General features: G+C 39.0%; 1 protein-coding gene across 3 annotated transcripts in view; it reads left to right on the forward strand.

Annotated features, from left to right (window-relative positions):
* Nucleotides 1-16,499, forward strand: part of TNIK (TRAF2 and NCK interacting kinase) — a 412,495-nt gene that overhangs the window by 225,195 nt on the left and 170,801 nt on the right. For all 3 annotated transcript variants that reach the window (XM_023213451.2, XM_023213452.2, XM_023213453.2), the window contains one exon: nucleotides 5,229-5,285. In XM_023213451.2, coding sequence (XP_023069219.1) covers nucleotides 5,229-5,285 — 57 coding nt within the window. The remainder of the gene's footprint in view (nucleotides 1-5,228; nucleotides 5,286-16,499) is intronic.

Below are 16,499 nucleotides of genomic sequence, written 5' to 3' on the forward strand. Positions count from 1 at the left end.
AGATAGATAGATAGATAGATAGATAGATAGATAGATAGATAGATAGATAGAATCAGGACAGGTGAGCCATAAAACAACAGCTGCCATTACTACATATTCTACATTCTGCTTTTTTTTCATTTTGATTTGATTTATTTTCATGGTTCTGGTGATGCTTGTTTTGAAAAAAAAAAAATGTGCTGGCTATGATCAGTGGGGTTGGGATAGGATGCTGTGGAAACACAAAGGTGGAGTACTCATTTGCAATTAGGAAATTGAAGAAGACTTCCTCAATAAAGTGGAGATTAAATCTAGGGTAGATAGGAAGGAGAATGAGCCACTCTCTACCTGTGTGTGAGGGTCCTTGGGCAGGAGGATGAAGATAGTGGGGGGAATGTGTGAATTTTCAACAAAGATGGTTTGCTTATGTACTTTGCCAGAAATAAATGTATGTGAGTGACCTAGAAATGAAAGTATTCTGTCTTCCGGGCTAGCCTTAGGCTAGCAGCTCAAAAACCCTCTTGCTCTTCCTTAAAAAATAACAACAGTAACAGAGGTGAAGCTTATATGGCTGTTAAAACAAAACTGTTGTTTTCTCTTGCATTCATTTTAGGGATGAGTTGAAGGAGTAGGGTATTGTGTTAATCGTACTTGAGTGATTTGGATTTCACCTGGATGTTGAATTATTTTACGTAGAACAAGGATGAGCATAGTTTGTTGCCTCAAAAGTGAGGGAGAAGAAGGGAAGAGGGGAGCCAGAGTAGTGTGTGTGTGTGTCTGAGGACCAGACTGAGCCATGCCCCTAGCACTGAGTGGCCCCAAGGCTCTGCCTCCCTTGTTTTGATGCCTTTCTTGTTCCTTTCTGGTGGGTATGCTTTTTATGCTTTAGGTCATTATCTGACATTAGGCTTGGGGTCCTATCAGAATATCAGTTTTACTTTTCTAGATTTAGTGTGTTCCCTAGATTTTGCCATTATTGGTTATTTCAGTAGGAAAAAAATAATTTAGTTCATCCTTTTATTAAAAAAATGACTCAGCAACTGCAATCTGACAGGACATTTTCTCTAATTTTCATGGAGAATTTTTTTTAACTCTTTTGTCTCCTTTTAGAAGTTTTTTCTTTTCAGAATTTAATTTTCAGTTCTTGGTTGCACATGTATTTTTTTTTTCATTCATTCATTTGTCCATTTTAGAGATGGGATCTTGCTGTGTTTCCCAGGCTGGCCTCGAACTCCTGGAGTCCAGCCATCCTTCTGCCTCAGTCACTGGGAGTACAGACATGCAACACTGCACGAGCTTCAAACATGTATTTTAGATCTAAATTTAGATGGCATCTATATTTGCATTTTAAATTTATCTTATAAGGAAAAATACATTAGAATTGGCGTACTATTACATTTTTCCTTCAAAATTCTATGGCAATAACATCCCCCTTTGCTGCACTGCCCCCAAATTTAAAAAATAATCATTAAAAAATAAGTTATTAAAAATCCTATATAAAGCAGAGATGACTGATTTGATATTTATTTCAAGTTAAGTAAAATATTAAAAGTTTGTTTTAAAAATGATTTTAAAAGTTTGGTGATAGAAATTTGTGATTTAGGAGCTGGATGGTAGGAGAGGGATGGAGGAGAAAGTGTCTTGAGTTTAGATGTGAGATTTTGGCCTCATCTCTAAAAGGAGAGGACTGGATTAGGCTCTTAGGGGCCCTTCCTACTCAATTCATTTCTGATTTCATAAAGTTGCCTCTTTAAAAACTGTCTTACAATGACTGTGCCTCAGGTTCCTAGTGAGCTTTAGGTCGGCTGACTCCCTGCCATTCCCTGCAAGTCTGCCTTAATCTGGATCATAACTTGGCCTGATGTTCTCTGGTGATATAAAAAACACCTCACGCTGGGCAAGTTGCTTCATGGCCCTTTCCCGATCAGCAAAGTGTGGCAGCTCAGCGTCCTTCCTGCTCTGGAGCGTGGGGATGCCTTTGCCTGGGAGTGAGCTGAGGCTGCTGATTGTTCCACCTCTGGGATCTCACATCAGCCCAAACTGCCATCCCAAGGCGTATTATTCAGTCATCTGTCAGACCCACTGAGAACTGCTGTTTCAGCTGGGAAATGAAATTTAAAATGGAAGAAACATAATGTTGTTTTCCTTTCCAGTGTTACCTTCCGTCATTTTCATAGTGGCTACTTAAAAAACAAACAAACAAAAACAAAACAAAAGACACAATAGCAACAACAAAAGCCATGTATACTAAGTTTTTTAAAAGAGCTGATACTGTATTTATTTCCACAAGAACTGCCCACTGCCTGTGTTTGAAATGTAATACAGGTCACTTTTATCCTGCCTCATCTCTGGCCTTGGGCCAGTACCATAGGCTAGCTTAGCCCTAGGCTGCTGATGGAAAGAACTAGGTGTTGAGGTGTCCTTGTAACAAATTATTCACTCAAAGAGGATTTCCTGCTTCTTAAGGACTTAAAAAAACTACTGCAAAGTCTCTCAAAATGCATGCTGGCAGACATGCCTCAGGGACTCCCTCAGGAATGAGGGGAATTGGGAGGCAGAGCAGACTAGAGTTGGGTGCTCAAGTCCCTGCTTGAACCAGGGGAGTTCACTTAAGGTTTTATTTGGGAAGAAGGTTGGGCTACAAATGGAGCCACAGGGGAAGGAAGGAAGAGAGGAGGGAAGACTAGAGAGGGAGAGAGGGCTATTAATCCTTTGAGGTCCTTGGAATAATACACCCAGGGACATGTTCGTTGATAGACAGAGGTGATGAGGAATTGACAGTGAGGTATCAGAAGACAGAGTACTTTAATTGAATCTAGAAAGAGAGAGTAAGTTGTCTGAGGAGTCAAGAAGGCAAAGGGTACCCCAGACCAAGAAAACATACCATCTGAGAGGCAAGAAACAATAAAGTACATTTATAGAAGTGCAAACAGTTTGTTCTCAAGGTCCACAGAGTAAGAGCAAGTGGGAGCCTACCAAGGTGGTGTGGCAGAAAGGGGGTCAGCTCTTGGAGGGCCTTGCAAGCCGTGCCCAGTGGTTTGTCTGTATCCTGTTACACATACCATTAAAATAATTTCAATGCAAATCAGCTATGTAATATCAGACAGACCTTCTGTATTTGCCTACATTTCCCCTACCCTCTTTCAGTGCTTTAGTAGATGAAGCCATTATTTAAGACATGATTTATAGCCATTACTTTAAAGTCCACTGTTGGTTACAAAGCTGTTGATTCCTTTGTAAGGGTCATCATTATGGCATCACAGACTCAAAAGAGGACGCTGTTGCTACTTCTTCCTTGTGCAAGATTGACTCGTGGTTTGCAGGAAAGGTAGCATTGCTGCTCTGCAAGAAAGTTAGTGTTCCTGGTTCTGTAGCAGTGGCACTTCTCTCCCTATCAATCTTGTGAAAACTAAATTTCTACATGCTCGTTGGTAGTGCTGACACGCACTCACTGCCCTCTCCACCAACCACTGAGCCCAGTCCCCCTACATTTTGTAGATGGGGAAATGAGGGCCCAGACCCACCTGATGGTCATGGGCAGAGCCTGGACAGGAACTGGGCCTCTGGGATTCTGGTCCAGGGCTCTTTACAAGGTAACACGCCACCCCCTCCCTTGATTTCAGGAAAGTTGAAATAAATGTGAGGGGCTGTATCTGTGACCATATTGGATTACTGACCTACTATCTCCTTCTTTGTGCTCTTTCCCCAGTGAGGAGGAAAAAAGGGCAGCAGAATGGGGGTCAAAAGCGGAAGGAAGCACTACCAGAATCAGAGTAAACAGATTTTTAAAGCTGAGATATGTGAGAAGAAAGAGGGCAGGCAGAATGGGCAGAAGTTAAAAGACCAGAGGAGTGGGGAAAATTAGGGTAGTAAGGGGGAGAAGCAGCAGAAACAGGGAAAAGATTCGAGAGCACGAAGATATAGAAGCTCTCAATTACAAAATTGACCCAATAATGTTTTCTACCACAATTTTTAAAAAATTTGATCCAACTAAGCTAGCACATTTTCATGAGCTTCAACTACTGAATCTAAATCATACCAGGCCAATCACTTTTTCCTCACCACAATTATATATGCCTCCTTACCTGTTGTTAATTCATAAACATGCCACAGCATCTATGGGGTAGGCCCTTACTATTCCACGTACTGGAAATACATTGATGAGACATGGTGCTTGCCTTTATGAAACATATAGTTCAGTAGGGAAGACAACATTTAAAATTAATCAGAAGACAGGACCGTACATAATTACAGCCAGCATCTGCTGACAACTAATCTGCATATGTCACTGTCAAGTACTTTGTATACATTATCTCATATCGTTCTCACTACAATTCTGTGCATTAGGTATTATTATTTCAGTTTTTGAGATGAGGAAACTGAGGCTTGGAAGGTTGAGGGACTTGCCTAAGGTCATGCAGCTAGGTTTTGAACCCAGCTGATCTTAGAAGCTGCATTTTATTGCCTGATAGCAGCAATAACTAAAATGTATTTTGGAAACTATATATAAAATTCATGTAAAAGTAGTGAGTATGACCATCTTTGCTGTTGTCTGAGAGTCACATATAGACATTGTATTTTCTCAAGGAGCAAGCAAAGAGAAAGAGTGCCCCCTTGGCGCTCCCTACGCGCTTCTGATTTTGCCCTGTGGTTGCTGCTTCACTGTGGTTCTAAAGACCAAAAGTGCCCACCTTGGGGAAGCAGTCCCTAATATTCAACACTGTCTCCTTGATCACAAATTTGGATTGATTGCTGTCTGTTTTATTTTAGGTTCCCTTTTAAATAAAGATAAATGAACAATCTCAGGTGAATTATAGCAGAATCATATCCAGTTAAAACCATTACAGGATATTTTAAGAATGAAAGAAACCAAAGTTTCTTCATCTACCAAGTGTTTTCTAACAGAGAGATATTTGTGTATTTTCCACGCAGGCCTAGCTCCCCTTCCACGTAAATCCTTCTCTCACTTAAGCTCTTGTCAAATGCCTTGGAGAGGAACTAGAACCAAATTGTTCATCATTGCATTCTTTATTTGACTTGACACCCACTGTGAAAATAAACAAAGCGACTGGGGGTGTTTTACAAAATAACCACTAAGTAGACATGGTGTTTCTGTGTGTGTCTGTCTTTCTCTCTCCCCCCACTGACATAGTACAGCACTGATCCAAGCAATTTTTCTTTATGGTTGGAATTGAACGCTACTATTCGTCATCAGAACTAAATCTTTTGTTATTATTTTTCCTTTACAGGGTCGTCATGTCAAAACGGGCCAGCTTGCAGCCATTAAGGTTATGGATGTCACAGGGGTAAGTGTCTTTATCTTGCCATCTCAATAGCCACGCAGATGCTCCTTGACTTACGACGGGGTCACATCCTGATAGGCCCATCATAAGTGGAAAATATCGTAAGGTGAAAATGCATTTAATACACATAACCTATCGAACATCATAACTTAGCCTAGCCTACCTTAAACATGCTCAGAACACTTACGATAGCCTACAGTTGGGGAGTCATCTGTCACAAAGCCTATTTTATAATAAAACGTTGAATATCTCATGTAATTTGTTGATTACTATATTGAAAGTGAAAAACAGAATGGTTATACAGGTACTTGAAGTATGATTTCTACTAAATGCATATTGATTTCACACCACTGTTAGTCAAAAAAATCGTACGTTGAACATTGTAAATGAGGGGTCATCTGTATATTTGTAATAGAGAAGTTAACGATAGAAAAAAAATTGTTTTCCAGAAAAATAATCTTCCTAAATACCTAATATCTTTACCCACTTGTGTTTAACATAAGGAAGAGTATGCAGTAGCTGACTGAAGAGATCATGGGTACATCACTCTAATTAAATGTGATACCTACACACTGCCTTATGTAGTTAGAGTGAATACTGTGTGCCAATAATTTACATAAGCACAACCACAGATATTTGCATATGAATGCAGAACAAGGATTTGAAGATATTAAATGAATAATACAGAGATTATACAGAAGAAATGAGTCTTAACTGTTTTCCCAAAGGTCTGCCTACCACTGGAGTAGACAGGAGCTTGGATGACTCTAAGATCCTAGTAGGATATTTAACATGAATATTTCCCAAAACAAAATATTACTGATCAAATAATCACAATAAACACAAATTCTTATCATTATAGAGCAACACTGAAACAAAATTTCTGCCTGGATAATCAAAAGCAATCTAAGAAATAGATTTTATTTTAAATACAATCTAATGTTTTCTGTCCTTTTGCTAGGCTTACTTAAAATATTTTAATGCCTTTTCAAGAGTACACAGCAAAAATCAGACTTGAAAGGATTCACTGGACATCAAAGGCATGTTAATAATTTTCTGTTGTCCTGGGGATTTTTCTAAGATGTCTGTCTGCTGAACATGAAAGCTGAAAGACCGAAGTCTTCCATTCAGCCCAGAAGTTGATTATTCAATATAAATAGACACAGAATGAATGGGTCACACAAAAGCATCAAATAAGAAAAACAAATAGGAAAACTAAATAAATAAATAAGAAAGACACACAGTGTGTCTGTATGACAAACTTCAACCCATACCTTTTGGGCTCACTTTGTTACCTTTGATAAGTATACGTTATATGATGGTTACCTATCATAATACACATTTCACTAATTATTGTTTACACCACACATTGTACTGACTTATGATTGATCTAAATTCCTCTTTAAGTTATATGTATTTTTAATGAGTAAAAGATTTTGTTCCTGTACATTTGTTACCATTTAGATAAAGTACTAATTCTTTTTATTTGTCTTAAATACATTATTTAAGTTTCAGGTGTTGCAAAAGTTCAAATATTTAGTCCCAGTTAGTTTATTAATTCACCTGGCCTTTACTGAATAATAAACTCCATGTTCATTATATTAATTCAGTTTAAGAACACTCTAAATAACAGAAGACTAAGCATAATAGAAGTGTCTTGCTCTCTCATGTTAAAGGAGCCTAAAGGTGGACAGCCCAGGGATGTATGTCAGTGATGTGGTAGAGTGAAGGATGTTTTTATCTTTCTCCTCCATCATTCTAATGCACGGCATCCACAGTTGCAGTTGCTTTATGGTTCAAGATATTTATTGGATTTCCATTGATCACACTTTATGGCAGGCAGAAAAGGGAGAACAGGGGAAGCAGAAGGGTACAAATGAGCCCCTTCCAGTGAAATATTTTCTACTTCCATACAACGTTACTACTTCTGCTTTCATTGCCCCTATCTAGCTGCAAGGGAAGCTAGAAAATATAGTCTTTTATTCTACTAATGTGTCTAGTTAAAAATCCAGATTCTATTAGTCAGAAATGAAGGGAGAGTGGATACTGGAATGGTCAATTATCAGGATATGACACAAAAATTAAGATCAGATACTGTCAGTCTCTACATAGAAACCCATTATAAATATTTAAGCATTTTACAAAGCTCCAACCACAGGACGAATCAGAATTTGTTTTGCAATTCAGCTGAAGTCATACTAGTGTATTTTCCTTGGATTGAATAGGATCCTTGCATAATGACATGAGCTTGGCAGTTTAACAGTTAATGGCTGTGGAAGGAGTCCAAGATATTCATGCTGTAGATTAAATTCTATTGTGTGGTTCTGAAGAACTATAGTTGAGAGTTCCACTGATGTCATTAATCTCGGTGCATAAAATGCATATTGATGCTCAAAGTATGACTCTAAACAATTTAAAGCCTCACAAGTAGAACCAGAAACTACTCAAGAACCACTATTGCTAGACCACTTTGCTTGGAATTGAAAGTTACAGTTATTTTTCCCAGGGTATGTATTGTCAGCTTAAGGAATGTCAGTTAGTCTTTCTAAACTGGGTTTCATTAAGCATCTAAGCCCTACAGAAGATGACTTGAGAGACTGTCTTCTCAATTTTCCCAAGGAGAGTACAGAGGTAAGGCCATTTTACATGCAAAGAAGTGTCAATCCATTACATAGAGTGGATGCGCTATAGTATTTAGGCTTAATTATCTTGGGGAACTCCTATTGAGGAGGGCTAGATAGTTTCTGTGATTCAGTCACATCATTGATGATTATTTAACCACTGACTTTTAACAAAGGCAAACATGGATACACATCAGGAAATGGTTTTCTTATTTTTGTGGTGTCCGATGTGGCATCAAGTGACTTTTGTATCACCCCCTTACACATCACAGTCAACGTAAGATTTCCTTTGTGAAACTCATGTGGTGCTTTTAGAAAACAATCTATTCTATTTTGCCATGTTGTCTTTTGTGTATTACAGAATGCTGTAAAAGCTTCTTACCAATTATTATAATTGTACTCATTATGGCTGCTCTGTTAAAAACTGAAATCAATTCTCAAAGGTTGTCTTTGTTAATTGTATGCTATGACCTACTACAAAGTTACTATAGTTTATTGTTATGAAACTGATAAAGCCACAAGCTTAAAATCCATTTTTAAATTATTGTTTTTATTCTATATCACTTCCTTTTTTATATAAAATAGCCATTGAGAGAACTGGATATAATGCTTATATCCTTCCATTTTTAGAGCTGAAACACTTCCAAATTTGCCAACATTTGCTTCAGAATTCGTGCTTAAACTCAGAGTAGGCTTTGAAGAACTTAAGTTCATGAAATCATTATGGAAATTTCCCCCATTTTGTCACAGTCTGGGGTTTACCTCTCAGCTGGATTTTTGCACTCTAGATTGACCTATGGCATCTAGGAGGAGCTAGACCCTCCCAGGTGGTGTTTCTCAAAGTGGACCATCAGCATCAGTGGGCAGTCAGCACCCCAAGGTACTCATGAGAAATGCAGATTCCTGGGCCTGCCTCAGGATTTCTGGGGTAGCCTCAAAATCTGCCTTTTCTATAAACTCTTTGGAGTGTCACACACATCAAGATGAGAGTACCACTTTTCTAGGGTCTTGTATTTACTTCTTTCTGGCCACCAAGTGTGAAGGAGCTATTTTTTTTTTTTTTTTTTTTGATAACCCTGTAAATAATCCCCATTTTCATTTGGGGATTCCTAAGTGTAAAGTAGTCCCTTTACAATGACACCCTGAGGTGCATATAAGACTTAAAGAAATTAAGTCTTAATATTGTAAGCTTTTCCCTTTACAATGACTGGTTGTGATTACTCAGGACATTTGAGGTTGTAGTACCAAACCTCCACCTAAACTGAATGAAGCTGAAAAGGGAATTTACCAGCTTGTATGAATTAAAACAACAAAAATCTCAGCAGGATGCAGAGAGTCACCTAACATGATCAGGATTTTGTCTCTCTCCATCTGTGGGCTCTGCTTTCGTCCCAACAGCAGCTGCAGGCTCATGTTTTCACTACCCCATTGCCATTAGTCCCTGCAAAGGTGCCAGTCTGAGTATCAGTGGTCCAGCTTGGACCATGTCCCCATCCCTGAGCCAATTCCTGACTCTCCAGTCCACGCCTGGGCTGGATGCCTGGCTCTGCAACCTACCGCAGGGACTGAGAGTTGAAGAGAGTTGATTTCTCAAAGAAAAACCTGAGAGTTATTATAGAAAAGGGTGGAAAAGATGCTGGGTGGGCAAAAACAGGAGAATTCTATGACCGTAATATCATACATTATAGTGAGTGTGTTCAAAAGTGATTTGATCCTTAAGTAAACTGTTTCTCTAGTTACATTTTTTATATTCATATCAAAAAGAATAATAATGGTAGCTAGCACTAAATGAGTGACTACTATGTGCCAGAACTCTTTAAAATACTTTCTATATATTAATTCATTTGATCCTCTCAGCAACTAACCAAGCAGGTTCCATGATTAGCCCCATTTTAGAGATGTGAAAGCCAGGCATTTTAAGTATCTTGCTCAATGTAACATGGCTGCCAAAGGAAGGAGTGAATATTTCAGCCTGAGCAGTGTAACCGCATCGTTTAAGTCTATCCTCTTAACCACATTGTTTTCAGTCTTCAATTCATGTAGTGTTTAATTTCATGTGATTCTTTTTTCATTGATTTATTCAACAAACATTTACTAAAATCTACTTTATGATAGGCACTGGAAATTTAAAGATGAAAAAAATGGTCTTTTGCTTGTTCACAGTAACACAACCTTGCCCTAAATATTTATAAATAAAGGTTACACACTTTATAACAAGGTTGTAGAATTTGTAAATAATGTTACTTGTAAACTTTGATGGGACTGTGAGGAGACAGTCCTCACTGAGGAAGCCCAGGAGGACAATCAGGTGAGGACTTTCTGGCCAAGAATACAGCCGGTGCCAAAGCATGAGGCTGGGAGGACATGTTCTGGAAACTGCACATAGCTTAGTTTCGAGGTTAAAAGTGCCAAGAAGGGGTTGATACAAGATGAATCTAGACATGTTAGGAGGGGCCAGGTCATGAAGGAATTGAATACTGTGACAAGGAGTTTACAATGTTTTTAATTTTCAGTTTTCTCAGTAGAACACTTTGATCAAATAGTCTTGGGAAAAACCCAATATATAAAAGAAATGTAAGGAGACTTTCTTTTCTTTTTTTTAAACCAAGGGTGGGAGACCATAAGTCCTGACTCCTTTCCTCAAACTACTACTAGAGCCAATGCAAGAGCCAGAAGTTGAACAGTAGAGTAATATGGTAGGATTGCCTACTAGGAGGATCCATGCTAAGCCCTGCTTCCCTGAATTCCTATTTCTGTCTTACTGAATTTCTGTAGGTGAAGCTTCTGACCTGCCTCCATCTCTTTCTGAAGAGTAAGAAAGTGGTCTTCTCCCAGTAGTAGACTGCTTTGCCCATCATTAAAAGGGTTCAGTGAATGCTTGCTGAAATTGCACAGAAAGAAAAGAAAAATCTTTTCATCTTGGGTTGTTTGGAAGAGTAAGGGGGACACATTGTTCCAAGTACATTTGGTTCTTTCATCCCAAAGGGAGGCAGTTCAGTGGCGTAATTAATAGTATGCACGTAATAGTATTGTTAATAATAATGACAATAGGCACAGGCCAAAAAGGGGCTAATACTGATTGCTTATTATGTGCCAAGCATTGTTCTTAGTACTTAACATGTATAAATTAATTTAATCCTTAAAACAACGTCCATTAGGAGAGTACTGCTGTTATATCTGTTTTACAAAGGAATTGACAGCAGAAAGCCCAAGAAACTTGCCCGAGCCCCACAGATAGTAAATGGCAGGGATGGAATTCAAGTCGAGCCAGTCGGGGCATACGCACACTCTCTACAGACATCTTATTATAGGATGAGAAATGGGAGAGTATTGCCAGAGCATGGCCTTCAGATTCAGAGAGAGCTGGGCTTATGTTCCACTCATCTTCTTAATGATGTGACCTTGGGCAAATCTTAACTTTTCTGAGCCACAGTTTTCTTATTGGTTAATGTTGCAAGCTTGTTTTGGGACTTAAATGGGATGTAATATCTTGTACCTAACACATAATAGGTCCTCAATACATGATTTTAATGGTTAGTGCCAGTAAGGTACATTGAATCACTGAATAAGACAGGCAATAGGAATGAAAAGATTTTAGTGTGCATTAAAATCCTCTAGTTGTGTATTTTGATGACAGCCTGATCTGTGAACTGCATGCCAACTTGTGTTAGTTAATTGCTGATACGGGTAAATAGTTTGCACTCACCCTATCTTTTTTTTTTTTTTTTTTTTTGAGACGGAGTCTCACTCTGTCACCCAGGCTGGAGTGCAGTGGCCGGATCTCAGCTCACTGCAAGCTCCGCCTCCCGGCTTTACGCCATTCTCCTGCCTCAGCCTCCCGAGTAGCTGGGACTACAGGCGCCCGCCACCTCGCCTGGCTAGTTTTTTGTATTTTTTTAGTAGAGACGGGGTTTCACCATATTAGCCAGGATGGTCTCGATCTCCTGACCTCATGATCCGCCCGTCTCGGCCTCCCAAAGTGCTGGGATTACAGGCTTGAGCCACCGCGCCCGGCCGCACTCACCCCAATCTTTACCACCTCAGTTACAGAGTTGTTAGCCTTACCCTGAATAGTATGTAGCTGAAAAAATGGCTTACTAGAGCAGGATCCAGGAAAGAAAGTGAAGCTAGATTCCAGAGGCTGAAGGCTGAAATCACAAGATTTAATTCATTCATTTGCTTGAGAATGAATGAGTGCATCGTGCTACGGAGTCATCCAGTGAACAAGACAGACATGGGCACTATCTTCTGGAATCTTATATTTCAGTACAAGACATTTAGTGGTTAAACAATAGCAGTCACAATTCTGATTAGCTTCCAAGCAGTATACAGAGTATGAAGAGAGAATTTAAGAAGAAACTGACCTAGCTGAGTGGCCAATAAATGATTTCTGAGAAAGTGACAGCTGTGTGAGATCTACAGGATGAGTAGACCTTGGTTAGCCAAGTGAAGGGGTAGGGGAGGTGCACCTCCAGACTGGGGAGCTTGACCTTCAGGTGATGTCAGCAAAGCTTAGGGATTCCCATCTGAGGCTCCTTTGCCACAGAGGCCCTCTGGACAGTTCTTTGGGACTTTTACTTTGGAGCCATTTATGTAGGTGTCTTTAGCAGACAGAATAGTCTGATCAAGCACATGGTCAAACTTTTAACAGAGAAAAGATAAACAAATGGCTTTTTGTCTTCATAATACCCTCCACCTTTTGTGCTATTTTCAGTGCTTCAATTCTGTATGCTATACAGCATGTAGAACTTGGAAAGCTTCTAGGGTTCTAAAAATGAACAACTGAGCTGCCCACTCCATGCACACTTTAGCATCTGTCCTCTTCTTGCATACAGATTAGACCCCTTTTGGTGGCTTATGTGTGCCTGGGTCTCTGCACATGTTAATGCATGCTGTGTGTATGGCCTGGGTGTTGGGCTTCTCATATGTATATGCTCACATGTTAGATACATTGCTTAAGAGCAAAAAAATAGGCCTGGGGGCTACTATCTATACCTCCAAACTAATAAATGTGAGCAATAGTTTTTAAAAATATTTTTTACATCATAATAGTTTGTATTCACTGTTCCTTTTACTTGTGTACCTCAAAGCATTTGATCAAACTTATAATTAATTCCTTTAGCCCCCTAGTGGGGTGGAGATGCCTGTAGATGAAAAAATTGGCACACAGAAACTGGGGTGCTTGGAATCACTGACTGGGCTGTTCAAAGCCTGATTTCCAACCACATTCCCAAGCAGTGGAATACAAGGTCTCCTTCTGCAAGTCCATCCTTTCCTTTGTGCTGTCAACACTTCCCATCTCATATTTATTTCCCTCTTTTGACTTTACCAGGTCCTCTCTTGTTGAGCTCTGTTTTTCTTCTTTGACTTGACTTCCTCATCAGTATTTTGGATTTCTGTTTAATGACTTGGGCAGTTCAGCTTTTATTTTTATTTATTCATTTTTCATTATACTTTAAGTTCTGGGGTATATGTGCAGAATGTGCAGGTTTGTTACATAAGTATACACGTGCCATGGTGGTTCGCTGCACCCGTCAACCCGTCATCGACATTAGGTGTTTCTCCTAATGCTCTCTCTCCACTTGCCCCCCACCCCCTGACAGGCCCCATTGTGTGATATTCTCCTCCCTGTGTCCATTAGTTCTCATTGTTCAACTCCCACTTATGAGTGAGAACATGCAGTGTTTGGTTTTCTGTTTCTGTGTTAGTTTGCTGAGAGTGATGGTTTCCAGCTTCATCCATGTCCCTGCAAAGGACATGAACTCATCTTTTTTATGGCCGTGTAGTATTCCATGGTGTATATGTGCCACATTCTCTTAATCCAGTCTATCACTGATGAGCATTTGAGTTGGTTCCAAGTTTTTGCTATTGTGAACAGTGCCACAGTAAACATATGTGTGCATGTATCTTTACAGTAGAATGATTTATAATCTTTTGGGTATATACCCAGTAATGGGATTGCTGAGTCAAATGGTATTTTTAGTTCTAGATCCTTGAGGAATTGCCACACTGTCTTCCACAATGGTCAAACTAATTTACACTCCCACCAACAGTGTAAAAGCATTCTTGTTTCTCCACATCCTCTCCAGCATCTATCGTTTCCCGACTTTTTAATGATTGCCATTCTAACTGGTGTGAGATGGTATCTCATTGTGGTTTTGATGTGCATTTCTCTAATGACCAGTGATGATGAGCATTTATTCATATGTCTGTTGGTTGCATAAATGTCTTCTTTTGAGAAGTGTCTGTGCATATCCTTCACCCACTTTTATTTTTCCTTCATTAAAAGTTCTTTCTCATTTGAAACCTGCTGACTTCAATAAGCTTTCAAGACCAGGGACAGGAACTGTGCATTATCCATCTTTGCACCCCATGCAGAGCGTGCTAAGGTCGAACCTGGCACTGGCACTGGCACCTAGTAGGTGCTACATTATGTATTATGTATGTGTATTATATGTATATCATTATATATAAAATTATATATATAGCATTACATATAATATGTATAATGTAATAATTATAATAATAATATATAATTTAGTAATGGGCTTGCTGGGTTGAGTAAATCATTCTTCACTGATTATATGAATATATATAACATACATAATATATATTATATATTTTATAATTATATATTTTATGTATTATATATAATATACATGTAATGGTAGACATATAATACACTTATATAATGCATATATAGTATATATAATGTAAAAACATATGTGGAGTATAATGCATATTTATGTAAAAATAAATATAAAAACAAGATTAGAAAGCCAGGTGAAGGAAAAGCAGATTGAAATTACAGGCCACAGAGAACTTGCTGTTTATTTTTCCCAATAACCAAAGCCAAAAGGAGGGACATTATAAATTACACTGTTTATACTATCAGGGAAAAAAAAAAAAAAAACTCATTCCAATTCCTGTGGGCTGTTACCTGAATTGTAAGTCTAGGATCCTTGAAGATGTAAGCCACACCTTTTATGGTAGACTTTAGCCACATGAATGACATTATTGCAAGGTTTAAAACTTGTTTACTTCTGTGTTACTTGAGTTTGGGTCTTTTTGTTAATTCGTGGTTTTCTTGGGAGTCATGCCTCAGTGCAGGCTTGGGTATAAGAAAGATGTACATCAGCCTTTTGTTATCTACTCCTTTAAGAGACTCCACTTCATTGTAAGAGAAAGCAGGTCTTAGCCTACTGGCAAAGAAAAGCCCTGCACAATGTCAGTCTTGTGGAATATCCTAGTTTTGACACTTCATAGCTCTCAGACCCTGGACATATTGCTTGACTTCCTTATTCTACATCTATAAATGTGGATAATGCCACTTCTCTCACAAAGTTAGTGTGAGATGTAATATATTAATCATTATTTATAAAGGGTTTCAGAACAATATGTAGAACACGGTATTCAGTGCATATTATTGTTATTATTACCAGTTCTTTTGCAGACAATTTTTATTTTTCTGTTTATAACACCAAAAGCCTCCAAAGTAGACAACATACTACCCTCTCTCCAGCCACACGACCTTGGCAAACACTTTCTCTGCCAGGAAAATGTTTCTGTCCCAATCACACTACATCACATTTTCTCTTTTTCTCTTCCCAACTGGGTAACTTTCACCTAGCCTTAAGAACTCAGCTCAAGGCCGGGCGCGGTGGCTCAAGCCTGTAATCCCAGCACTTTGGGAGGCCGAGACGGGCGGATCACGAGGTCAGTAGATCGAGACCATTCCTGGCGAACACGGTGAAACCCCATCTCTACCAAAAAAAATACAAAAAACTAGCCGGGCGAGGTGGCGGGCGCCTGTAGTCCCAGCTACTCGGGAGGCTGAGGCAGGAGAATGGCGTAAAGCCGGGAGGCAGAGCTTGCAGTGAGCTGAGATCCGGCCACTGCACTCCAGCCTGGGCGACAGAGCGAGACTCTGTCTCAAAAAGAAAAAAAAAAAAAAAAGAACTCAGCTCAAACTTAGGTTTCTTGATGTTAATTAGATCAGCTACCAGATACTTCTCCTGGTAGTAATTTTGCGTATAACTGTCATTCTTTGATTCATATCTGTGTCTTCCACTAAACTGTAGTAAGCTTCATTGTGGCAGAACTTGAATCTGTTATGCCTATTGTAGTGTGATTATATTATTGGCATTTAGCATTATGACTAGAATATAGTAGGCAGTAGGCACTTAGTAAATAATTCTTTTTTGTTCTTTACATTTTTTTTTCAACTGTTATTTTAGATTCAGGAGGTACATGTGTAGGTTTGATGCTTGACAGGTGTGATGTTGAGGTTTGTGACAAATGACTCTGTCACCCAGGTACTGACCATAGTACCCAACAGTCAGTTTTAAATCTTGTCCACCTCCCTCCCCACTCTAGTAGTCCCCAGTGTCTATTGTTATCATCTTTATGACCATCCGTACCCAATGCTTAGCTCCCATTCATAAGTGAGAACATGCAGGATTTGGTTTTCTGTTTTTGCATTAATTTGCTTAGGATAATAGCCTGTAGCTCAATCATGTTACTGAAAAGGACATGATTCCATTCATTTTTATGGCTGCATAGTATTGCATGGTGTATGCATACAATATTTTCTTTA

This window comes from Piliocolobus tephrosceles, chromosome 2 (genome assembly GCF_002776525.5).
Source record: "Piliocolobus tephrosceles isolate RC106 chromosome 2, ASM277652v3, whole genome shotgun sequence".
Taxonomy (NCBI): domain Eukaryota; kingdom Metazoa; phylum Chordata; class Mammalia; order Primates; family Cercopithecidae; genus Piliocolobus; species Piliocolobus tephrosceles.